General features: G+C 43.3%; 1 protein-coding gene across 1 annotated transcript; it reads right to left on the bottom strand.

Moving 5' to 3' along the window:
* Positions 1–222: 222 nt before the first annotated feature.
* On the bottom strand, positions 223–26,374 carry pax2a (paired box 2a). The gene is made up of 12 exons (XM_070840705.1): positions 26,332–26,374; positions 24,701–24,866; positions 24,043–24,063; positions 23,379–23,576; positions 19,662–19,747; positions 19,364–19,483; positions 18,338–18,382; positions 11,409–11,584; positions 9,188–9,308; positions 2,173–2,274; positions 586–672; positions 223–344 (listed from the first exon to the last, which is right to left on the bottom strand). The coding sequence occupies exons 1-12, from the start codon at positions 26,372–26,374 to the stop codon at positions 223–225; spliced, it is 1,287 nt and encodes a 428-aa protein (XP_070696806.1).
* Positions 26,375–26,636: the final 262 nt, after the last annotated feature.

The following is a 26,636-nucleotide window of genomic DNA, read 5'->3' as shown; positions in this document are numbered from 1 at the left end:
TAATCTCTTAAAGTCATTCTGGAAATGTTCAGGCCTGTGAGAGATTGAGGGCATGATGGGTGAGTTCTGAATGCCCGCGGGCCCTTTTGATCCAAAAGTGTGTAACGCTGAAGCTGGGCTAGAAGCGCCGGCGTCGACCTCGCTGATCCTTCCTCCACATCACGTAACATCACGGGGTTTCCTTTAGGATTCCACCTCGCTTCCCTTTGACCTCAGAGTTTCTCAGACGGGGACAATATGTAGGCCGAAGCCCTGGCCCTGCAGTTTGAGCTGGTCTCCATGGTAACTAGTGGCGGTCGTAGGCAGTGGCAGCAGTGGGAGGTGCGGAGCCACGGGATGCGGCACTATAATAATAAGGGGAACCTGAAAGTTAACAGAAGAACGAGCCGTTGGAAACCACGAGGTCAGACATCATGTAAGACAAGTGTGTAAAACTCTCAGGACAAGAAGGCCAAACTTTTTTTTTTTATTCTTGTTTTTGATGGTGATTTTAATTGTAGAACATGTCCGGACAAGATTTAAGTTTATGTAACAGCATGTGCAGCATGTTTGACAGTCTTTATTATATAAGAGAAAGCCGCTTACTTAGTAATGCTGGATTGCTGAACCGCCATGCCTCGTTGTAAGTGGTGTATTGTGGATGAGAGTAAGGGTTTCCAGAAAAGTCCCCTCCTAGACAAACACAACAAATCAACGAAAACAAACATTAGCAAAGAGCTAACAAACTGTCATGACTGACACATTAAGCTGTGCAGAGTGCCTTTTCAACAAGTTACATTGCAGTTACATTACAGTCTTGTCACACAACAATGTGTCTGTGGCATTTTTATCCTGCCTGCTTGTATGCCTTGTCTCCACAGGCCCTTCAGGTGAATTGATTGTTTTATTAATCCTCTGTTAGTGTTTAGGATTTCCTCTATTCTTTCCTTAAGTGAGAATTTCAGTGCTTTTTCGTGCTTTTAAGCGATGATGCTTCGCTTCAAAACTCCCTAATAGGTTCTCTGAGACTCTCATTCGCTCTTTGTCCTCCCTGTGCAGGTTGCAGTGGAGAGGACGGGAGGCTGAGGGGATGTCAGAGAGCGATGCTGTGGGTCCACAGGTTTCTTTCTTTTACGAGACTATAAAGGCTGGGTTTTATATGAAGCCGCTGAAGAATGGCCTTTGCTTTAACAGTGTTTGGAGCCAGTCACTAAATCTTAGTCATTCACCACCAGGTGAAAAAAACCCAAAAAACTACAACCTCAGGATTAGAAAGGTAGCTGCAGCATGTGTGCTTGTATGTGTGTTTGGGCGAGTATATCCACAAGACCTCTCTAGTGGCATATAATCCAATAAACCATAAGTCGTTTTCTTAATTTGAGATATCAGCTTTTACCTCCATGTGTATCTTAAAATGCTACTCTCATGCGCACTGAGCTCACTTGTAAATACTGCACGCCTGCTTTGATTATTGGTCAGCGTGAAGGGTACATGTCTCTGAGCAATAAAGGGAATTGTGTTTTCAGTTGTTTGGAGGAGAGATCTACACACACTGGCTGCTATAGCATCCTCAGTGCTGGTCGTGTAACTCGAGCTCATCCCTGAGAGAGATAGTGATTTAAATATTTACAGGCCCTCCACGCCTCTGTGTTTTGACCCTTAACTGTTTGCTGTGAACCTGAACTGCAGGTTAAGTAGAGGGGAAAGAGATACGCTCTGCAGCCCTGGGTGTCCGGGGAGGCGAAGAGAGGCGCAAAAGCAGTGTTTATCGACGGGGCTGGTGAGAGTGCGCTGTGTGGACACGGCGAGGGTAATGAGTGCTGGGAGCTGGAGTGTAACTGAGAGGAACTGTCCTATCTCATGGCCACTGATTGTGGTGATCGCCTATCGAGTTCATCTAATGTCCTCGTCCACAGACGCTAACCACACACTAACCGCAGTCTAACAAAGCTATAACAAGCTTGCTTCAATCCTTTGGGTCAATGCTTTAAGGTTTCTCAGGCCTCTCAGTAGTTTAAATGTATGCGTTACATGTACGCTGTTAAAGACATCACAGAAAAGCTTTACCGCTTGTTTAGCTTAAAGTGACCTCAGCTTCTTTAAACAAGATCAACCGAAGGGTATTATCTGGTGAAAATAAAATCTGTAAAAGTAAAATTAATGGCATCATAAAAAGGGAGTAGTGTCACCTACCAGGAACCATTCCAGCAAGCGTGGAGGTGGGGTAGCTGCCTTGTCCTGTGGGGGGGACATGAGGCGGGTAGCCAGGTAAGGTGGTGCTGGCCATGTCTCGACCTGCAGGCACACAGGAGGAAAAGTCTTAAAAGGATGCTTGAGCACAGAAAAATGGAATAATTTGCCACATACACTAATTAACAACATTTTCTCATTATGTATGTATAAAAGCGTAATGGAGCCGGCATTAAATTTAGTAGAGAAGTAGTATGGAAATGTAATCTTGAAAGACAAGGGTGATCACAAAAAAATCCTCTCTGCACACTGCAGTGCTGCGATTATGATTCAGTAACAAGGAACGCACCAAAGTGAAGAGATGTACTGTATGTAGCCTCTGAGAATAACAACCAATGCCACTGTGTGCCACAATCCATTACACCATTTCATTTTGTACAGTGGGCTTTATGTTGCATGTTGTCCGTCCATTTTCTGAACTGTTTAAGTCTGGGGTTGCCGGGGGCTGGAGCATGCATTGGGTGAAAGCCTGGGTACACCCTGACCAGGTCACCAGTCTATATCAGGGAGCAATTTGGATGTTATTTTGACGTTCTAAGCTGCTTTAAAGCTGTCAGGAGCATCAGGAGCACTCTCTGCTCCACATTCAGTCCTGTAATTAACAGTGACAGGACGGGGAGATGCGGGTCCAAAGGGGCTCCAGCATCAGCCCTGTGTCTCTGCTTCTGCAACCCCACCTTTTGGCCTCCTTTGGCCCCTCAGACCTAAAGCCTGTCACGAGGCTGGAAGGACCTGTAGGCCTATTGTTAACCCGAGAGACGAGCAAAGGGTCAGAGCTGGAGAAAAGCAGGGGGAACGGGGGGGAGAGAGCAGCCGCTGTTAATGAGGGGCAAACAGTCCATTTTGCTGGTGTATACACAACAGTAGGGCCACAAAGCATGATGGCATTGATGGCTTTGCAACGTGAGAGGTGGCGGTTTTTATTTGGAAATTACTAAATGATCAAAAGACTAACACAGAGCGTTGAAATCAGCAGAACAGAGTGAGCTTGATTGGATTTTGTTACAGGGCCTTATGGGCAAAGTTGTACCTGCTATAAAGGGCTGGCCGTACTGGCTGTAGCAGGGGCCGTGGGCAGGGTAGCTGGGAGTAGAAGCATCTACAGAGAGGCTGGACTGGTGGGGCAAGATGTCAGCTTGAGCAGAGTCCCCAACAGAGGAGGGGGTGAAGGGGGCAAAGGATGCCTCATGGGGCTCCCGCTTTACACACATGGAAGGTGGATGTGATGGGTGAGAGTCTGCCAGGTGGAAAAAAAAAAAGAAAAACAAAAAGATGCGATATGATGTAGACATGCAACTCCACACATACTGTACATACAGTCACGCCACTCACTCAGATTTATGACGGGGTGGATGTATAGCTGTCTAAATTTCCAAATAGCCAAAAGAAAAACTACTGTACAGAGGTGAAAACAAATCAAATGAATCGCAGAACAAGTTTTTAGATTTGTCATGCACGTAGCCGAACACTACCACAGGGCAATAAACCAAGCAGAGACAGGACTCCAAATGTGTAGCAGATTCGTGGTTGAATTAAAGGGAGCATAAAGGTCAAGAATCACTACGAGGGGTGCGATTTCTACCATACATGCCAACTCAAGACCAGACATTTCATATGAATTCTGAACAGATAAGCAGTCTTGAGCAGCTAATTTGTTCATTTACATAGCTCATAATAATAATCTCATATGCACCCAGCAGTAATTCATTCAACTAAGTGGAAACATACACCAGTGAAATGTTGCAACAACACATTGCGCCTGATCAATCAAGCTCAAATGCGAAAAAAATTTCCCCAAGGTTTTGGGAAAACAAACAACATAATCTCACGGCTGCTTTCTCACAACAACATCACTCCCACAAATAACCAAACAATCGGCTTGCAGACAGCTCAAAACTCTACACTTTGATGTAATTTGGCTGATGAGTCTTGGCATCTTTCATTTCACCGGCTCTGCCTCTTGAACCTATGCAATCAATGTGAGCTCTGTCTCCGGCCTCTCCACGTCTGCTGCAGACCCTGTTCTGTTCGCTGGGGCCTGTAGGGAGAGATGGCTCTTTCCTGACACCATGATAGCCTCATTAGCTGCTTCCCCCATCATTGTTATTTTACAACAGGACTGTGTGTTGCGATTCCTCATTAAGATAAGGGCTGTTCTATGGAAGGGGGATGCAACCCTGTCAGCCCTATGAACCTAATGCCAGGGAATCAGGCAGTGCAACTGACTGCTTTCCCATAGAAATCTACAGCAGGTTCTCCAAACCTCTTTGTCTTTGTGACAGCTGTAAATGTGGATTCAGACAGAGATACTGCAATTACACAGAATACTTTCATCTTATTGAGACAAATCCCATTGTTATAGAAGGAACAAGACAGTGTTAGTTATTAACTTATGATCAAATCATGAAAAAGAATGGTTTCTGTGAATTCTGGCATGGACAGAAATATTCTAATGAGTGGGCTTTGCTTTTAATTGGATGGACCTAAAGTTTGTCACATGCACGGTACAAGTATGTCATAGATCTGTTGGAAACAAGGTCCAAATCTAGGAATGATTGCATGTAGCTAGCTCTCAATTCTGCTCCTCAGTTAATTAAAACGTTAAAAGTTAAAATTACAACAGCATTCAAAAGTCTAATTACACTGACACATTCATTGATACAAGGCAATACAGCAGATAGTACCCACATGCGTGATCCCATCAAGCCTATACTATATAAAAAAAAAAGTATGGTAGAAAAGACTCTACAAGTGTTGGCCTAGATGAAACATAATCCAATCACTGTGTTACTATTCTAAAAAGTGGATTGAGTCCCCATCACCTCAGACTGACTGTTAAGTACAGTACAGTAGTGTTAGGTACAGTACGTTTTTGCTCTAAGGAGCACTTACATTGTTATCAGGGTGACACTGCATGGCCCACCTAACCTCTGGGACATCAATCTGAATTCAAGGGTAAGACTGAGAGTGCCGGCATGAAGCCCAGGCCAAGTCTGTTTACACTGTATCTGAGATACTTTCTGCATACTACTGCAGGCTTCTGTTTTCTCAGCACCTGAGCAACCGTTGTCAAACAGACAAGGGTTACGACGCAACAACAACTGATACAAACGCTGCGTTCAAGATCACTGAACTCTGAAACTAATCAGACATGGTGTTGCTTATTGTCCTGGAGACGAGGCAGAGCCCCGGTAAAGGGAGCCTGTCAAATCACAGCCCCTGATGATGGAGATAGAAGATAAACTAAGGGTCCTCGGGGACTCTTCTTCCCAGCAAACACATCTCTGAGAGAGTGGAGACGCTATAGAGTTCTCCAACATCTGTCTCGGCTCCACCACTGATACCACGTCTACAGACCCCATCAACCATAGAAATGAACTGTTAAGAACCTACAACAGTCCACAGAGCGATGCGTCCAGATATAGCTGCAACAGCCTTCTCTCAAGTGAGCATTTCATTTTTAAACGTACTCCAAGGAACTTTGATCCGCAAACTATTTACTGGCAGAACTCTTGTTTTCAAAGGCTGACATTCAATCTGCAGCGAACTTTTCCATTCCTTCAGTATGTTCAAGATCCCTGCAAAACTTCTGTATTGTACATTTTTATGTTGGCATCAAATGCAACCAGATAAGCCTGCAAAAGAACTAAACTATAAAGGCTGCATCCAATTGTGAGTAAGTAAAGAATATTTGCAGGGGCCAAATAGCTTGAATTCCCGATCCACAGGTTTAAAGTCATTCATTATCAAATGTGTGCTCAAAGGTTAGTGCGCTATTGTGGGGGGTGATATAAACATTAATTTCCGAGCTCTGGGCTGCGGGCGTTAACTGAGCTGAGACAAGCCGTTTGTCACCAGGCCACACACCAGGCACCGCAGGTTAGGTGGCTGCTTGTTATTTGCCACCCAGCAGAGAATAGCTGGTGCTGCCAAGTTATAAACTGGGCTCAGAGTGTGGTGTGCATTTCAGCTGAAATTAATCTGAAATAAAGTAGTTTTTTTTTTTCCCCCTCTCTGCTCTCTCATCTGCACAGTTTTGTCATCTCTCACTCATAAGGAGAAATACATATGTAAGAAGGAAGATAGATATAAAGATGGAAAAAGCATTAGATTGTCACATCTGCTAGAGTTGTAGTCGGTCAGAGGGGTGCCCATTTACACCCGTCCTCCCCACAGGCTCTGGTGAGAGTGATTATAGAGCCCAGCCTGCACAGAGACAACTGTACTCTCATTGGGAGTAACCTGATTTAACCACTGATAATTAACTACAATATTATACTATAATTTGCTCCACATATGAAGCTTACTAGAATAATTAAAGTCAAGATGTGCTTGGATCTGCAGGGTGTTGCTTTTTCTGTTTATGTAGAGAACTCTAAATGCTGGACCAGAGCCAGAGACCAGGGTTTAATCATGATGTGTGTTTAACCTTGGACACACTGGAGTTTATAGTGTTCATCTGCTGGACGCAGACACATAACAACAGCTTCTCTACAGCTTGTGCACACCAGAAATATAGTTTTCTGTTTACTTATTACCCAGTAGGATGTGTGTAGTGCTAGTGTAAACATGGTAATAAGTAAATATATTATGGGATTTCAAAAATAATGACGACAATCTATTTGCCAATATTAGCAAGAGGCAAGTTAAGTTTCACTTAAGGGAGAATAAGAGAATAATCTAATTTTGAAGAATCATTTCGTTTTTCACAAAATCAACATCAGACTGATTTTCACTTTCATTGAAAATCTCAACATAATCAATACGCAGGAGGGGAAAATATTTGTAAATGATTGGTGCTCCTTCATAAATGCCAGAGGTGTGTTTCAGTGCCCTAAATCTCCCTCTGATTTGGCTGTGCCCCCCCTCCCTCCGAGGTAAGCGCGTCTTTCACACATTAGGGTAAACAGAGGACACAAAAGATGGCCGACATTGCTTTTGCTAGCGCCCTTGGAACGCAAAACTGAACACTTCATTAATCATTCATCTTTAATAGATTATGCAAATTTCAGGACATAAAAATCAACAAGATCAATAACTGTACGAATTTTAATTGGAGCAGAAAACATTTAAAGAATGAATATAATCTCATAGCTCCATCCAATGTGGGAGCATAATTTATTGATAATTGGATCCCAGCCTAAGTGAGGAAGGTAATTTAGCATTTTTCAGCCTTGGCATACATTCCTATTTATAGGGTTTGCTAATGGCAGAAAAAATAATATTATGCACTGACAACCTACATCCAATCAAATGCTTCATGCATTACTTTGCATAGTCGTTAAAATTAAGTAATAAAAGTTCACTGAATATTACTTCTGAGCTTAATTCGGTGCTCAAAATACTATGACACATTTTTTAATGGATGTGCAAAAGTATGTTGTTATATTCCACTTTAAGAAAAGTTTTGTTAGTTGGCCTCCTCATTATGCATGTGGCCCTCACATGTATCGCTTTAGGAGGCCTCGGGCCCCCAGGTGGCTTGAAGGCCACCTGCTATGAGTGTGCTCCCCAGAGCGAGACCGCTTTCATAGGAGGAGCCCAGCATAAAAGACAAAAACACACCTTTCTTCTCCTGAGGCCCAACTTTCTGGGGCAAATCTACCTCCCACATATTCAGGAATAAAAAAGGGGTCTTTCTTTTCCCATAGCTCTGCGCCTGGGTCTGGGGCTGGACTATAGGGATCATTTGAGAAGGGCCACTGCAGTTTTCAATCATGCTGTCCTCCTCTTTACTTACTCTCTCTCTCTCTCACTCACACACACACACACACACACACACACACACACACACACACACACACACACACACACACAGTGGACTCATTGACTTTGATGCCTACTGCATAATTATGGGTGTTTTATTAAAAGGCTGGTATATTATTCTCGAGTCAGTGTGGCCATCAGTAAACCTAACCTCTCCTGGGAACGAGCCTCAGCAGCCACATTGAAACAATATTTCAATTAACCAGGCAGCCATCAACCTCGACAGCAGAGCAAAAGAAGCCATAGTGCAATACAGGGTGGGTTGCTGTGGGTTATATGATACAGATAGTTAATACTTCAAGATATTCAATACACTGCACCTGCCATTACCTGATGGCTCTCAGTGGAAGTTACTATTGAAAACAGCAGCCAGTTCATAGGTTGGGAGAGAAAAAAAAAACTGTAATTTCTTTCACTGTTGGCGCCTCATCTGTATCTGGGTCTCTCTCTCTCTCCACAGCATGAGGCAGCCAGCCAGCCACGCTGCTATTCCAGCCGCTGTCAATCAACAGGCTATCATAGCCTTTGATGACAACGTCGTGTCGCGGCGAGAACAGCAGCTGTCTCTTATGAGAAGTGCTCCCAGTCAATCTGTTAGCGGGCCAATCCAGGCTAACACAATAGCCAGTTAGGAGAAGTGTGTGAAAGGCCTGAAGGATTAATGGGCTCAGATGATATATTGCTTCGCTCTGTCCCCCAGAAATAAACACGCAGAGGGCCTGAAAAAGTGGCATGAAAGAGCTTTTTCATTGGTGATGAGAGTTTTATATCGCTGGAAAATTTGTGCGCCATAAGGAAGTGGCAGTCAAAATCTTGATGAGTCAATGATAATGCAATATCAAGATGATTCTTTTTTCCCAGTGCTGGGCCAATACTCTCCAAATGTGAGAATTATATAAAATTATATAAATTATTATATAACACCAGATGCAACAATGTGTACATGTAGCCTCTGTTGGTTACGGGATTCAATTAGGTGGATTTTTTTGTAATATTGTGGCAATAAGGAGTAAACTTTAGAAAACAGTTGGGAAGTTGCCATGAAACAATACGGAAAAATGTAGCAGCAGAAGCAGTGCGACATACACTGTGTTAGTGCTCTCAGCACTGAGTTTGACCACACTGCTGCAGATGTCTTCGACCTGCTGCAGCTGTGTGTATTGGGATCAATCTAGCGTGAGTCAGATTGTACCTGTCACAACAGAGTAGCTCTGGGAGACACTGGAGGCGAGGTCAGAGCTGGCGCTGCTGGAAAGGCTCGGCTTCACATCTTCCAGGCCAGCATTCAGGGATGGGAGCGAGTACTCATTCGCCTGTAGACAAATACGCAACAAATGCAAAAATATGTCAGTGGAGAAATGCACATGTGAGTAAGTGGCAATCAACAAGAGCAAGTCACACTTTCCATATATGTATATATATAGATACATGAAAAAAATCACATCTCTGTGTCATGATCTGGTCACTCATGCACTGCATGCAAACCCACTTTGGCTGTTAGTTTTGGAGCAGATTATTATTAGACTAACCCCAACCCTAACCCTCTTTAGGAGACGATATATGAAACATGTCTGAAGGAAACCCCTGGTGTATCTGAGGAAGCTGCCTGTGATCCTCTCACTGCGTTTCCTTCTGAATATTTCCTGTGAATTCTGTGAGCTCCGCCGACCCCCCCCCCCTCACCAACCCGTCCCGTCCCCGCTCCCCATGCTTTACCAAGACCTATGATGTATGCATGCATTAGGGCTTGTCTGAGGAGAAGGCAGAAAGGGAGAGAGGGATGAGAGAGGGATTGGGAGAGGAGTGAAAGGACGGGGTGTCAGCTGGCTCTTTGTGCTCCACTGCAGTCATCCCTGTGACCAGTCAAGGGAGGAGACATTCAGGGCTTTGTTACAGGAGAGACATGTGGTGTGGTTTTTTAAAGGGGAGTACAACCTCAAAATCAACCTTTGTGCTTCAACTCTAGGATGAACACATAAAACATGGTAATAAAATTATAAAATAATGTGTATTGTTTTAGACCTTTTGCGCTTTTGTTAGTATTTTTGACTTTTTACTGGAGGATTTCATTGCATTTCTTTTCAGTTGTGATAAAACGTGCTGCTGCAGCCAACTTTCATGTTTTAAAATTCTCATTCAAAAGAATGCAACACTCTGCTGTGCCGCACCAGAAAACTTCACATAGGGATCAACTACCAACTAGTCTCTTTATTGTTTATTCACTTTAATCTCAGGTTAAGACTCTGCTAGCAGCTGTGATGAATCCTGTTTGTTAATGAGATGACACTTCCTGACCCTCTTCTTTGAAAGGATAAGTGTGTGTGTGTGCACACGTTTTTGTCTGTGAGTGTTTGTATCAGAGTGCATGTGTGCATCTGTTTGTCTCAATGGGACGGGGTCCCACAGGGGCGAGCTGGTGACCCCAGTCTTGTCTGCCTCTATCCCAGATAAACTCTAATTGTCTGCTTACAACTGTTCCCTGGCACTAGGCTGGATGTTCTTCTCTATTCCGCTGGGCCTCCGCAGCACAAGAGCCATTTTGTCATGCAGATGGGCTGTGGGCAGGGCTGGGCAGGGCTGGGCGGAGGGCGAGTGGCAAGCACAGAGGGGCCTGAATGACCTGACCACATGGCTGCCAGAAGTGTGGGAGGGATGAGGCCTATTCAGCCTGGCCTCTTCAAAATGGCTTTTTAATGCCCTGACGCAGACACCAGACAAGCCCCTAATAGCCTAATATCCCACCTTTTCACCAGTTTAAGAAAAGGAGGGGGTGTTGGAAACAGGGAGAAAAAAGGAGGTGCATAGAAAGAGTGGAAAGGAGCCTGATTAATATTACATTAAATTAAAACTGATTTTTCTGGACCATTCTGATGCCGTTTTTCTCCCCCCTCCTCCACCTTCTTCTCGCCTTTTTAATACCTTCTCCTCCACTCTTTGTGATTGCAAGTCATTTCCAATTCGTTTTGGTATTGATCTTGCCGTAGAAATCACTTTGGTAATTAGCTGCATTAGGGGCCGTATAGCAGGCTGAGGGGCTGTCCCTCTGATTTATCGCCGCTGTAATTCCCAGTGATCGCGCAGAGATGAAAATGAACTCAATTAGGGCACTGCTAAGGCTGCATGAACAGCCACATAGAGATCCAATGAAAAAATTAATAGTTCTTGTTGTTTAACAGTGTAATGAATGCAAATAAAGGTTATCTGCTGTAATAGGCGGCAGGCTTGTAGGTTGCCTTGAGTAAGAACAGAGTTTTTGTCACCTGTGTCAGTACATCACTACATAATGTTAGAAATCAATGTAAATTGTTTTATTGTTGACTACTACAACTTAAAAACAGACGGGAAGAAAGAAACCAGGGTGTCAGTGCGAAAACAATCTGAGCTGTAAATGTCTGGGTGTCTGTCTGGCCAACCTGTTCAGGTTTGATGTGTTCTGAAGTGGGGAAGACATCGGGGTAAGAAGGGCGTTCAAACACACGGTCCAGGGCCTCGAGCTGCTGCTGGGTGAAGGCGTCTGCTCGCAGGTGCTTCCTTAAACTCTCCACACTGCCCTGAGAGTCACTGCCGGGGCCTGAGCCATCAGAGCCGTCTAGAGAAAGAGGGAGAGGAAGAAGGGAGGCGGGGAGGGAGGGCAACAACATTCTGCATCAGGGCATAGCTCCACTCTCTTTACCTGATATTATTCTGGCAGGCTAGCAATGTAAGATAAGCATGAGGACATTTTTTTTTTTTTTTTTAGCTCAGTGGGTGTGGGAGTGATGTCACGAGGAGCGGTAGTAAATTTCAGGGAGACCCACCAGCATGTCTGCCTTTTATTTCCCCTCTCTCTGTTTTTCACTGTCTCTTCCCCTCACACACATACACTCACTCAAGCAGCTCTCTGCCTCCCCCATCTCTCCTCATGGCCACCATCAGCACGGTCATCATGTGATAGGTCTATGGTAATTGATGGATTACCTTCAGTGCAAATATATACTTGTAAGGGACAGCGTGTGTTTCAGCAGGAGAAAGCAGGGCTGGCGATTACATACAGAGCCTCTCATTCTGCCAGCGGGAAATGGAGAGCCATTATTTAACTGCACTATTTCCTCCTGAACATATTACCCTTCCCTCTCTCTGTCTCTCCTTCTCTCCCTCCATCCCCTACATATTGCCTGTCTTCTGGAAAACAGAATGGAGTGGGAGCGGTACTCAGGGCCGAATGAGGACGGGGCGTCGAGGGCAAGCGTATGCATTTCCTCACTCGGTCACACTCTATATAAACAAATGAGCCTGTGCTTCCCTCGTTCTCCTGATCTCTGACCCTATCAACTCGGCCAGGGAGCCCAGCGCTGCCGCTGCAGCTCTCCCTCTGCTCACTCATCAAGTCCTGAACACTAAAAAAAAAAAAAATCTGCAGCTAAAACCTCCAGCCAGCATCCCAGGAACCTCCACTGCACTGCCTGCCTCCCACCACCCTCCCGTCCTCCCTATACTGCACCGCCAACAGCGGATGAGGGCTTTAGCTCCCATACAAATCTGTCATTCTAAATTTGCAGCAGATTATGTTCTCTCCTGGGCGAGCCAGCGGTGATATATGATATGCAAGGCCGCTATTGATTGCCTGATCCGCCAGCAGAGGAGGGAGGCGAAATGAACTTGGAATGAACATCATGCCTCAACTCATTGTGCGTATAATACTCTACTTAATCCCACATTTTTCTGTGCTATGGAATTCAATTGATCAATCATGTTCCACTGATGGTACCATTTCAGGGGCGTTATTGCCATTCTGCTCGGCTGCTTGACCTTTTTTCAATGGCTGAGGCCAGAGGATGAACCCGACTCGCACCAAGAAATAGATCCATAGAGAGAATGGAATAGGGGACTCCAACAGGGTATGAGTGTGTGTGTGTGTGTGTGTGTAGATGGAAACGTGTGCGTGTGTGTGTTTCGCTGCTGAAATATATTGACTTTAGCTTTGTGTAACATTTATGAAGGAATCAGTTTTTTCTCCTGCAACGTGTTTTTCGTACCATCAGTTACCCGAATATTTTAGCACAGGCTTTTTTATTTTCCTTTTCCAAGAGCTCCCTTGTGTGGGGTTGCCGTTTGTGCATCAGTGTTGCTGTATCAGACTCAATTGTTGTCTGTGGTAGAGAGGAAAATGGAGTCATTAATTACCTCGTATCAGCTGGTCAGAGAAAAGAGGCAAGCTCAATCAATAGCAACTGTTTATCATTCACTATGGAGGAGCGTTCTTATGCTCTGCACCCCCTCACACACTTAATCAGGCCTGCTGAGCTGGCTGCTAAAGGACATAGGATACTTTTTGGTGTGCTGTATTTGGTGTAAATGTAAATAATAGCCTTACTACCAAAATTAGAACCCAACTTTCGAACCTGCTAATTGATTGCCAGGCATTTTAACACAAGGACTAACAAGAAACAACAACTAAATCTATATTAAAAACACTTTGTGATGTTGTTGCAGGTTTGTTCAGGCCAGCAATGCTTTAAAAATTATAGTGAAACCGGTTTGATTTTTAATCATGTTCAGCACACACACACACACACACACATGCTTTTTCATCTCAAACTCTTCAGTAATGTATGTGAATATATTTCAAATTTATGTGGTCAAGGAATTACTGATTTGGCCTTTAAACAGGAATACTAGTAAATCATTTATTTTCAGAATTCACCATTAGAGGTTCATGTTTGACATATATCATAAGATAGCTGCAATAAATCAGATTCATCCTTTGACAGTCAGCGTGTCAAGTGGAGTGTGAAGCCCGACTGTCAGATCGTGTGTGTGTGTGTGTGTGTGTGTGTGTGTTTGTCTCATTGACTGGCTTGTTTCATTTTCTCAGTGTTTCTTCAACCCCTTTGGGTGTCTCAGCAGGTATTCTCTTATCACTCCCACAGCACCAGCTGACTGCGTCTCTTCATTTTAACACCAAAGTGTAAGGAGACAAACCAAGATAAAACCAAATCTCTCCAACAGTGACTTTCACACATCAACCCTAAAGCAATGCGCTTTCGAGGAAATACTTTCTCTGATCAGCGTGAACAGACGGACGCCGCTTGTCCTTGTTAAGTTATATATTTCATCAAGGTGTATTTAGACATTTTAAGTCGACTGTATGGCAAACTAAAGCGACTCCTCTGTTCCTCTTGTTTTACAATACTCACACTCATGCGCTTTCAGCCATTTGTACACACACACACACACTTACGAGGTAACCAGCGACAAGAGCGACTGTGAAACAGACTACAATGGTATGAAAAGCTGTTCTGTTTTGCTTTGTCTCTGAAGGGGATGTTAACGTCCTGCGGTGGCATGGTGGTACTTTATGTCCTTCTTTCATCTCCTCTTGTCTTGTGATAAGATAACTCAGAGGAGAGGAGAGGTGGGGGCTCGTTTGAAAGGCAAATGAATTCCTACACACCGCCTGCCTCTCTCTCCGTAAATCAATGGCACGGGGTTTCCTAGATCAGAGGCTGCGAGTCCTCTGCTGATAGGTGAAATGATGCTATCGCAAATTGTGGATCATTTGTTGATGTTTTTAAAAATGCAGTTATGCTTGAAAAAAAAAAAAAAGGGGAGCACAAACAAACTGGTATACCCAGAGGGTGAACACTCCTCCCCTGTAAGCTAGCTATATTTATGAAACCTCTGAAGCGGAAAGGAGAGAGGTGGTGGGGTGGGGGAGAGAGAGGGAGAGAGGCAGCAACACTGCCATGGCTGTTAAGATCCTGTTATGTTGTGGCGTGTTTAAGAGCTTTATTAATTCGATTTAGCACCACCAACCAGTGTACTGACTGTCAGCAGGCATAGCCATGCTTATTTGATTATTTGCACTCAATGCCAGCACTGAGGGAAGCATCGATAGTATTTTGAAGCACTCTAGTTATTTTATTTACTTTGATTTAAATTCCCAGATCCAGGCCAATGCAGAAAGTGTATGATAAACAAATTAAAGTACGCAACTATGTGGTTACAGTTTGTGAGTCTATAACATTAAAAATACTGTAGATCTGGAGGTAGAGTGAGTGATACTGTCCACGTGTCAAAGTGTCCTTGAGCAAGACACTGTAATGCTCCTGTGTTCAGGGGAAAAAATTAAAATGTATTTATAAAATACGCTTTTGGTTTGCACTGAAAACAAGTTTAAATAATCTTTTTTTCACTTGTTTCAAGAAAATAAGTAATTTAGGAGTCAATTGGAGACAAAAATGACTTGATGCAAGGGATATTTTTGCAGTACACCCTCTCTCTTTTAGTACGACTGCATTCCCACATCTTATTTTTCTTTGTCCTCCCCTGTTTTCATCTGTACCCTCCTCTGGACTAGTCTATCGTATTGCGTTGCCACCCTGTGCGGCGAGTATTTGTGGAAATGCAATTAACGTATCCCCTCTTTTTACTTGCCTTTTCTCCCTCCTCAAGCTGAGTAATGCATCGCTCCATTAATTCTCGGCATTGCTGCCCGTAATTGACTTTTCTCTGACATGATTCCTCTCCACTGAGTGAATTCCATCTCCTTATATTTTTGTGATGGATCTCATTGTATATTGTTTACAACTATATGTGGGGTCTCGTGCAGCCATGTTGTTGAATGCAAATAGTTAACCCACGAGTCTCTAAAAGAAGAGGGGCAAACACGAGGAGAAATTAAATGTTGAAGAGAAAGAACGACAGAGATAGAGCAGAGAAGGAGGAGGGGATAAATGCAACGTCGACCCTTTTGTGTCCTCCTCTACTGTCGAGGCCCTAACAGCTTCTTGTCTCTATGTTACGCTCTGTGGCCCCCTCAAACCTGGGCTTTTCTCTCTCACACACACCCCATCAGGGCCATCGTGGTGCTCATGATTCCATTTATTTCTGTCTCGCTCTGGATGCATTTATTTTCTAAAGTGATCCTCTATTGACTCATTGTCATGGACTGGCTTGACTAGCCAACCAGTGTAGGCCCAGGTTCAAATCCATACACTAACTGATTTAAACTCCACAAATGGGTCATATGTGTTAAAAGATACACGCCGGACAATCTCCAAAAGGGCCAAATATCAAATTTGAACAAATCAAAACAGCGACTGTATTCATTTTTCCTCCAGCTATTGAACGAGGTTGATGTGACTCTGACTGCTGCGTGCGATCGTTCTTTTATGTCATGAATGAACAAACTGCTGGGCCATATTTTTTTTTTTTTCTCTCCCCGCTCACACACTCATCAGCTCCTTCTACACTCATCCCACACCCACGCTACAATCACAAGTTATGACCTTTGCTTTCTCCATCTAATTTATCACTGTAGCTCCCTACTGCCTGTCCTCCTCAGAGCTCTGCTGGGCACCTTCCACAGCGTTGTAAGCCAGCGATGAGAGAAACATACAGTTGGGTCACATCAACCTGACTGCATACAGCAGCAAGGTCAGAAGTAACCTGTCTAGAAACCTGACTTGGAAACCACTGAATTTACATAAAACTGCAGCTCTAATAAAAACAGACTTTACTTCAAAAAGAGGACAAGTTAGAGCAACTTTGTCTCACGTGATAATTAGCTCAACATTATCTTCAAGAAACAACTGGAAGGCCCAAACTTTTCAAACTATAATACACATTTGACAGTCACAGAGCAGTTGTCACCCAATCCTCTCTGCCTTTTCTTGGCTTCCACTTCCACCATAGGTTTAAATGACTGAGTGAGAGCATGCTGTACAACAGGCTAATTTCCCCACTTCACTATTAATGCATTTGGCAGGAACAACATTCCATTTCCTGTAATGAGATACACAAATAAATCTGGCTATGGATAGATTCGGGGTGGGTTGGTAGTGGTGATGGTGGTGGGAGGAGGAGTGGGTTTTTTTTTTTTTTTGAAGGTGGATGGGGTTGTGGAGGGGGGGCATTGAGATGCTTTCTCCCAGCACTGGCATAATTGGTATCGCTGCTTGCAGACATGCAAACCAATCTCTCCACAGATAGGGCTGAGACTCTTTTTTTTTCCCCCCTTAAGGCTATTTCTTTTGTCTTTTCGATAGCTTGCACATCCAAGATAGAGGGAGGGAGTAGGGGGAGATGTTAATTTGTGAATTAATAGCTTTTCTCTGTAGAATTGCAAATTCTTTTAAATGTCACTATGTTCACTGTGTGAGGAGCATCTGAAGCCACAGTGCCAAACACACACACTTAACGCACACATTTCTGTGCGCAGGTGTGTACGTAGCATGTAGAAATCCTAAAAACTAATCCTTGCTCAACTCTTACTGAGGCTGAGACCTCCCTCGTCCCTCCTCCCCTCATAAACCCGCTTTTTTCTCATTCCTCTGCTCCTCTTTCTCCTCCTCCCATCTTCACGAAGACGTCCAGTGTAACATGCTACTTTTAATTTGCAATAACACATGACAAGGACAGATTAATGGCTCTTATGGCACCTATGTCCCTGAAGCTCGTCTTACGGGGACCCGGTGTACATAACGCGTGTCACACTACATTATCTCTACAGCCCTCCTGTAATGGGGACCTTTTTCTTCCTCAAAGGGCAACTGCTGACTTCAGCCACAGTGGATTGCACGCCACCACCATCACAACACCGTGCAGTGCTTTTTGCATCATGCTCAAATGATCACAGCGTCGGCACAAACGTATGAGAAGCAACAAAGTTCAGTAAGACATTTGTACAATATTGTAAACAACTTGAAAACTCTTTGATGCACTATAGGTCTCCCCTCGTGTTTCATGCATTTATTCACATCCTTATGTATTTACTCATTTACGTATTTACTGACTTGATGTTAAAATTTTTGCAGGTACTTTTTTCCTGTGACATAGTCTTAACTAGTTCAGGTTGATGGCACACCTGCAGCTCAGTTCATCCCCATAGCTTTGTATTGTAAAATAATTACAACACTGAAATAATTTTAAAAATGTGGGTCATTGAAAATAACCATGAACAAAAAAGCACAACAGCCGCAGTTAGATTCTTAACATCACAAGCCAAATAAAGGGGAAATGCAAAGTTTAGAATTATTTTAAAAAATTGTCTTAGTTTTACAATAAACTGCATCTTCTTGTTGGAAATCCACAGCTATCTGTGCCCAATAAATATTCTAGATAAGCTACACTGTGCATTACTGTATATTGAACTGCATGCCATTACATGGAAAATAGGATTTTCCACAGTCACTTTAGCTTCATTTATTTTAATTTCTCTGGAGATTATTTATTGGAAAAATCTTCCCCGCCTCACCCTCATAAACTCATAACCCAGGAAGAGCAAAAACAGCAATTGAAAGGAAAGTATTGTGATCTGATTGACCAAAGCAAAAGAGAAGGTTGTCTAACTTCAACTTACAATGTCCTATTTTCCTTCCATCCAAGTGGTTGCCACTCCAGAGAACTAAAGAGACAGAAACATAAAAGAAGGAAGTGGCCTGTTTTGATGAGTGCTCTTTGAGATCATTGTCAACCATATCATCCCCTCAGCCACCTCAAAGCAGCACCACAGAATCACACATGCACACACACACACACACACGGACACACACACACACACACATGCACACGCACGCACAGAAAGACACACAGACACACGCGCAGCCCCCTCCCTGTCTCCACCGGTCTGTTCCTACACCTGTTCAGGCCTCCACCAGGGACATGTTAATTCATAGGCATTAAAAAAGCCAATTGTTTGCAAAACCGATAATCTATTAGCCCTCAGGCAGTGTGTGTCCACTCTCTTGCCTTGCCTAGGAATGAGAAATTCTGGCTTGGACCGGATAAGCTTCCACTTAATCTTTGAGCATATCTAGGTCTATTTTCTTGCCAGTCCCCTGGTAGAGTGGAGTCTCGTATACACTCTTACAAAAATATGTTATTACTAAATGCTTTAATGCTGTTAAGCATGACGGAATTAATTCAGGAAATAATATATTTATGTAGTGCCGAATATTAGATAACTAACTGATAATATCAAGGCAGAGATTTACAACAGAGCCTCTTTTTCAGCCTTTTGTTACGGACAGAAATGAGAGCAAGAAGCAGCAGCGCTGATGCTTTGCCAAAGGGGATTAGAGTTGTATGACAGCTATATGGGATATCTACAGTACGTCTGAGCATGGTATAAAATTGAGATGCAGCTCTGTAGGCGTATGGTAAAACGTAGGGCATCAAAAAGCTGATTGAATCGCAACACTCTCTCAACACTCACCCTGCCTGATATACAACATAACAAGTCACTGGAGACAGCACACAGAAACACACTTGGCTGCAGCGCTGTCATAAATGCCATCTTCTTCACACATAGGAAAAAAAAATAGGAGAGGAATGATAGAGAAAATTAAAAGGATGGAAAACAAAAGGGATCTTGTTCCTCCCTTACCATCGTCTCGTTTCCTCTTCTCGCCGTTGGTGCGGGGGATACCCAGAATGCCGTTGATGGAGTAGGATCCTACGGGATCGTTGGAGGCGCTGGTCACAGGGGGCGAGGCTGTGCTGGGCACTGATGGAGAAAGCCGAGTTAGTGTGTGTGTGCACAGTGCTAGTGTGTGTGTGTGTTTTCTCAGATCCATGCGGGTTAGTGCGGTGATAGTGTTCGTGTTTATGCGTTTTCTTTCCAGTTTCTCTCATAGGCTCATTTGACTGTGCTGTAATCTGTGTGCAGCTTTATTCGTGCTCACCTATGGTGTGGCCGGGGGTGGAGAGCGGTGTAACAGATCCATCAGGGGACGGGTGGAATTGCTGCTGGACTTTGGTGCGGATAATCCTGGTAAAGTGAACAACAGACACGGATCAATCAATAGTGCTTCCAGAGCATGGAGATTTCACACGGGCCCGGCCGCCCCGGGACGCTTAAACACGGCACATCAGGTCCACTTACGGCCATGCATGTACAAGTGCTCCATCGTTTGGGGCGCTTGTATCCTCATATTCAGGCCCCCGTCACAAATAGCCAATCTTGGGGCTTTAGGGACAATCTCTCTGGTCCTGTGTGAGGCTGAACGGGGGCTGCCCCCTGAGATTGTGGATTCAATCTAGCTGGATTCTGAGGTTAGAAATATGATAAAGTCCCCATACCAGTAAGATGTGATGTGGCGGGAAAGTCTTCATTGCACTTTGGTCTGAATGATCTTGCAAACAAAGCATGAAATCACATCAATTCACCTCAATGATCAGCTTCACTGGCTCTACCTGGCCAACTCTAATAATCTCCCTCTCCTGCTCCCCACTCCCTCTTTTCTCCCCGCTCTCTCTTTCTCTCTCCATCTCTCAAACCTGATCTTTCACTCCTTTCTCTCCCAACCTCATCCCCTTTTCTCATTTCTCCTCCACTCCCCAACGTGCTCTCTGTTTTACTGTACTTCACAATGTCTGTCTGTTCAAACGCTCATCACTTTTCGTTCCGTCTTTCACTCCTGTCCAGTTCGTTTCTTTATTCCTCCCTGTATTCTCTGTCACCTCTCTGGTGTCTCTTGTAGTTTTTGGTCTTTTTTGTTGCGCAGTGTAGCACGCAGGAATCCTCCAGGCTCACTGAGGATCACAGCCTATTGATTGGGACTGTGGGATAGAAAAGTTGACGACGAATGGCAACGAGGAACAGCGAACGCAAATGGTTATCTATAAATTATATGTGACAGGAAAGCAATAGTGTCTTATTGGCCCAACCTGAGACCACTGCCACGTCCAATGGATTTTATTCTGTGGTGCGCTTTGAAATAAGTAAGTAAAAAATGAAAGAAAGTGTCACAATTATCTGAAAACATTAGATATAACATAATTTAGAGGCCTTAGAGATACAGTTATATTGCATAAATTTGAGCATTGTTGTAATTCTTTTAGCAAAACAGGGAGGTACAGTGGGATTGACACAAGCTCAGCTTTAGCTCTTCTGGGACATGATCGCATTACATTAAACCATGACTATGGTAATCTTTTGATTGACAGACGAACGTGAGATCGTTGGATAACAGGCAGCATTGTGCACCGACAGAAGTCCCACATGGAAGCCCCCTCATTCGAGAAGTATGACAAAAACAGACTTTTACAGACTGCAGATGAGGCGCAAGACGTCCACATGTGCATGCAGCATCCAGCAATAAGCTATCAATTCTGAATCAGGGAGCCATGGGGTTAACTTCCTCAGGGGCAAAAAAATGTACATCAGACTCTTTTCATTCCCCTCACTATCTCATGTGTCCTCCATACTCTCTCCTTCAGGCAGGGCAACAAAGGCTCGCAGCCTCCTCCAGAAAACACACATCAATATTTTATTTGAATTTCTAACATCTCACCACAACAGTTATCTGACCTCATGACTCGAGGGAGCCTCATAAATTCAAGGACTTTGTTTCAAGTCTATGTTGTTGATATTGAATAAGCAATTTGGATGGGTGAATTAACGACTTCAATGTTTGGGTGTTGTAAAAAAAAAAAAAAAAAGATCTCCACAGAAAGATTAAAATGTGGATCAATGGGATTGAAAGCCGCTTAGGACCTTATGGGTATGCCTCCGTCCACTGGGCATGGTGGAGCGGGTGGAAACTCCTCTCTGCGGCAACAAAACAAAGTGCAACCCAGTCTCTGTGTAATCTTTAATAATTCATGCAGGAAAAATGTGTTTAAAGCCAGGACATCCTCTTTAGTCAACAGAGCAGAGGTCAGCCCCTTAACCACAGAGACCACCAGGGGTCCACTGTCTCTTCTTCTCCCCCCCCTGCCTGCTGCCTGTTTTATTTCTCTTCCTCCTCCACATCTTTCCCAACCCTCCCTTTCAAACCAAGTAAGAAACAACAACAACGCCACACATTCAAAATAGCCTGTAATGTGAAAACTGTTACTGGGTAAACTATAAGTGGAGTTTTGGTTTAGATTTTTATAAACATCTCAAAATGCTCCTGTGGATTTTCTGGGTTGTGAAATAAATATAATCGAACCGTCCTTCAGTGCTAATACACGCTTTGGAGAATAAAATTCAAGAGTGAAACCAACTGGTTATTAGGTGGTGATTTGTGAGGCCGAGCTATCAGGAATAAAATGCAGTTTTGTGCATTTTAACAAGGTCAGACGTTAATTATTAATGTGCAAGCCAACTTAGTTTCAAAGGAGACAATTTCCCCTAATAGTGCTGTTCCACACAGTTCAAACCAAGCAGATTATTACAAACGTTTTCTTATCGTAACACATAAAACCTCGCCTTCAAAGTTTTCGTTGGTTTTGTGAACAACAGGTGAAATCAGAGGAAGGAGCCAAAAGACCTGTTGAAACCATAATTTCCATGGCAGCCTGTTTTCTTACTTCCTTCTCTCTCTCTCTTTTTTTTTTTTTTTTTTTTTTCGTAAAGATTCATCCATCTCCTGCATTTAGCTGGATGTGTTATGAGACTCTCCTCAGCTCATTAAAATGTAATGCTGATGACCAGCTCTCTGGAACAGTGCCTCCTAACCAAAGTTCATCACTCGCAGGCACTATGGGGCTTTTTTCACTTTGCACACATGCACTGGGGCTTTTCACCAGCGTCCTCTGTCTAAAGATACTTTGTCCACTGCTGTCCCGCTTCATGTGGAAAGGTGAAGGTGTAGGGTGTCTGCTGCTTTAGCTGCTTCACTGGAACAGAAACTCTTTTATAGTCCATTTACCCATAAATCAACTCTGTCTTAGGAGGGACATTTTTCTATAGTCTATAATTTTCTACATGTATTCACTATTTATACTATAATTAAAACTACACCAACAGATAATAATAATAATAATAATGATAATAATAATAATGTGCGATTAAAACCGGAATGATTCAGCAGCCACACTATGATCCTACATGTGTGATCTGTTGTCGCTCCACATGCACCTCGGTGTTGGAAAACAGAGCAATTGGTTGGAAATAAAGAGGCTCCTGCCGCCTCTGTCGCAGTGTGGTCCGCGTATTGAACGACTTTGTTGGGTATTTCCCTCTGCCTCTGGATCTGGTTACGCGGTATTGATCGGTTTTTATCGAGACAGATGTGATTCCTCGTGGCCCCAGCCTCAGCCCCCGTGCTTGGCTGTGTTGCGGAGGGCCGCTCAGGGGATTGAATTGCACTTGTGAGACCACCCCGGATAGGCTCGGCTGGAACTGACTATAGTTCAGCCTTGTATGTGGAGATAAAATAGCTATCTGCTTATTTCAGCACTCGTTTATCCCTTTTACGCGTGGCCAATGACATTATTTCCTCCTGTTTCTCATCTGATTTTTCCTTTTTGCATTTGGCTCCTTCAAACATTTTCCTCTCACGTGTTTGCGCGCAGTTGGAGATAAATTAAGTCAGAAAAGAATGAGCGCGTTTTGGAACAACTCGGCATGCTGCTTTTTAAAAATTTTTTTATCACAATATAAAATAAAAATAGCTGATTTTTCCACCTACCTGTTGATGGATGAAACGCTGGGGACAGTGTCGTTGTCGCAGACGGCCTCAGCCAGTAGTCGGTCCCTTATCTCCCAGGCGAACATGGTTGGATTCTGGCGCTTATAGTCAGCAATTTTATCCACCACTTTCGGAGTTGCAACCTTTGGTTTGGAGCCACCAATGACTCCGGGTTTAATACTGCCTGTTTCATAGTACCTGCATGGGGACAGAGTGAGTGTTCCTGAATGCATCCCTCCTTAATTCAACAATCCACTCTGACTGATGGGAAAAGGTGGCTTAAAAATCGTTTGTGTGGAAACAAATCTCCGCCGACCTTCTGCAGTTACATGTAGGGCAAAAAAAAAAAAAAAAAAAAGAAATTACCTACAGATATGATGGCGGCTTTAATCTATTAATTGGTCTGGGAGTGTGCTGCTATATGGGTCTAATTGAGTGTCAGCTGGAAGGTGAACAGAGCGGATTTTGCACGAAAAGCAGTGTAATTAAAATCACATAATATAAGCAGTGAGACGGACAGAACAAAGGACAGTTTAGCTGTATAAAAGCACAGTTTGGACCTCTTTTCCAGTCTCCATGAGCTTACAGTAACATGCACGACATGCCACCATGACCTATTGGTAAATGTTGGTGACAAACATTCAGTGTGTGTGAAATGAAATACCTCTGAAATGCCTTCTGATAGCTGAAAAAAATATATTTCAAAATATTATCTCACAGCATTTGTGCTCTGAAGTAGAATGATGTAGACCTAATCTCTCAGGGTTAAAGTAGACTTTGCACTGATGAGAAATATAGGAACGTAACATGTGTATTTATGGTATTTTTTCTAATGGATTATGACACTCAAAGGGGAGTTTAGACTGCTGATTCTCCCAATATGCGAGTGATATTTCCATTTTTGCAGACCTTAAAACTCACTTTTTAGGTGACCTCATGGTACTTTACACTTCCTTCATCACACACACACACACACACAGTCTCCTGTAATATTAATACAGCCTCATATTCCTCTGGGATATTTTTTTATCCTTAATGTTTAGCTGTAAACTCTCCTCCTATCCAAATTTATTTCACGATTATGATGCTTTTTTTTTTATTTTTTATTTTTTTCTTGCAAGGCTGCAGGTGATGGATAGAAAATCTCGGACGCAGAACTGCTGTGTTCAAGCAAAAAAAAAAAAAAAAAAGGAAGAAAAAAATGACCTGCCTATATAACCGATGACTGAGGCTGAAATAGAGCTGGGTGCGCATATACGAGCTATAGAAGATTGATGTTTGACACACATAGGGCTCTGTTGGTGGTGGATCCCCCCTTTTACCTGCCGAGGATTTTGCTGACACAGCCGTGACTGACCCGTAGCTGTCTGGAGATGTCGCAGGGCCGGACGCCCTGGTGGGCCAGCTCCACGATCCGCTGCCTCACCACGTCCGGGAGGGGTCTGCCGTTCACAAACACCCCGCCGAGCTGGTTCACACCGCCGTGCCCTGCGTGGGATACAACGGCAGCACAGGGGAGCATAACATTACATACCTGCAGAGGACACGGTACCTCTACACGTGGACTCATTTTTGTTAGTTTCTGCTATTTCCTGGGGGAGATCTGTGCGTCTGATTTTTAGTCTAAAAGGTTAAATCACATTACTGCTGACATGCAGTATAATGCACATGCACACACACACACATTTTAATGCTGGTCTTTATTGCTGCATGGATTCTAAAATATTTTACTCTCTAGTGGAATTACAAATAATAATAAAGATAATAATAATAATAGCAGGAATAATAATAAGAAGAATAATAATGATAATAATAATTGTTGGGTAAAGTATAATAGAAATTGAAGAGGCCTGACAGTAAAATTCAAGTAGGATTGTGTTGCTTTTAAATACTATATAAAATGAAATAAAACAAAATGAAACAAACAAACATTAAATCTAAAAATAAAAGCACCTCACTGGCTCTTTTGATACCCCAAAATAAAAGCCCTCTCCCCCTGTTTCACTGGCCTGGTTAGGCAACATTTTCCAGGAGCATCTCCTCCACTGCAGCCTAACACATGTCGCGCATATTACGTTTCAACCTGTTTAATTTTCCTCGCACAATTATTGTAAATAATTAAAATGAGCTTTGATAACTCATATTACAAACGCGGATGGTGCGAATGAGGAGGAATAAATAATTTACACTCAGCCCGGGTCTTCTTTACCCATATCGTATGGAGCAAAACATGAAGAAAAACAAACAGTTTTCTCCCTCAGTTTTATTCTCATCCGCCCAAATCTTAAACCGAGAGACGGTAAATAAAGTGACACGTTTGCACCTATTTCCACACAGCGTGCTGCTGTCCCTCTGGAGCAACTGTCATTTCACAGGTAATAAAAGCTTTGTATTTAAATTGCGGAGTTTCTGTTTAGTCTCTCAAAAGAAAATGTGAGCTGAAACCAGCCCACGTTTCCTCATTTAGATTCACTGAAAACTTTACGCAGCAAACTCCCGCAGAAATACAAATAAAAACAAAACTCCTCAGTGACCCATGTGCACGTAAAAATACCCCAGAAATGTCCCTGTTATAAAACATATCGGCAGCCATCTCTGCGCTTTCTTCTTCTTCTTCTTCTTCACTTTTATTGTTGCCAATATTAACGTAATCAAATCTTTCTTTATGTGACTCTTCTGGCACAACTTTGCCAATGTTTTTACAGGACAACGAAATACACTATTATGTTTAATATTTGAGAGCCGTGTCCGTCTTCGTTACAGTAAATAACAAGCTTTAATTGACTTAAGATGAAAAACATATCGGCTTTAAAGGCACATTTCAAAATTTCTAACCCTGTTTTCTGCGTAAATTAGACCGCAGCCACTGCAACCGTCTTCGATCTAAACTGTGCAGGACCTAAAGTCACAAGACAGAAATGTTGTTGTCTATAAACTTGTTTAATATACTCACGGTGCATCGCCGAGAAGGGGTCTGCTTTGCAGTGAATATCCATGGGATAGCAAAGGAAAGAAAGGTAATCGACTGAGGTCGCCGTTTCGCCTCTGTGGTGCAGCTTTAAAGCAGTAAAAAAAAATACAAAGATTTGTATTTGGATGTAAAACAGTCCGTGTGGGAAGAGTCCGCGGGGCTGAACAACTTCTTAGGACGATGCTAAGTTTTCCTCCTGTTCAAGTCTAAAGTGAAAAGTCTGCAGAAGGGCTGTCAGGTGCAAAGCATGACCCACGCGTGTGCAGAGCGCAGCAACATTGACTCAA

The sequence above is a fragment of the Pempheris klunzingeri genome, chromosome 12, assembly GCF_042242105.1.
Source record: "Pempheris klunzingeri isolate RE-2024b chromosome 12, fPemKlu1.hap1, whole genome shotgun sequence".
Classification (NCBI taxonomy): Eukaryota; Metazoa; Chordata; class Actinopteri; order Acropomatiformes; family Pempheridae; genus Pempheris; species Pempheris klunzingeri.
The sequence above is the reverse complement of the archived record's forward strand: the minus strand, read 5'-3'. Positions and strand labels throughout refer to the sequence as shown.

Bases quoted from the DNA above. Each gene is read 5' to 3' on its own strand.
- pax2a (XM_070840705.1), bottom strand. From the start codon at position 26,374: ATGGATATTCACTGCAAAGCAGACCCCTTCTCGGCGATGCACC. The intron at 19,748-23,378 runs GTAGGTGGAAAA...TCACTTTACCAG, and splicing joins AGCGTTTCATCCATCAACAG to GATTATCCGCACCAAAGTCC. The intron at 19,484-19,661 runs GTGAGCACGAAT...TTTCTCCATCAG, and splicing joins CACCCCCGGCCACACCATAG to TGCCCAGCACAGCCTCGCCC.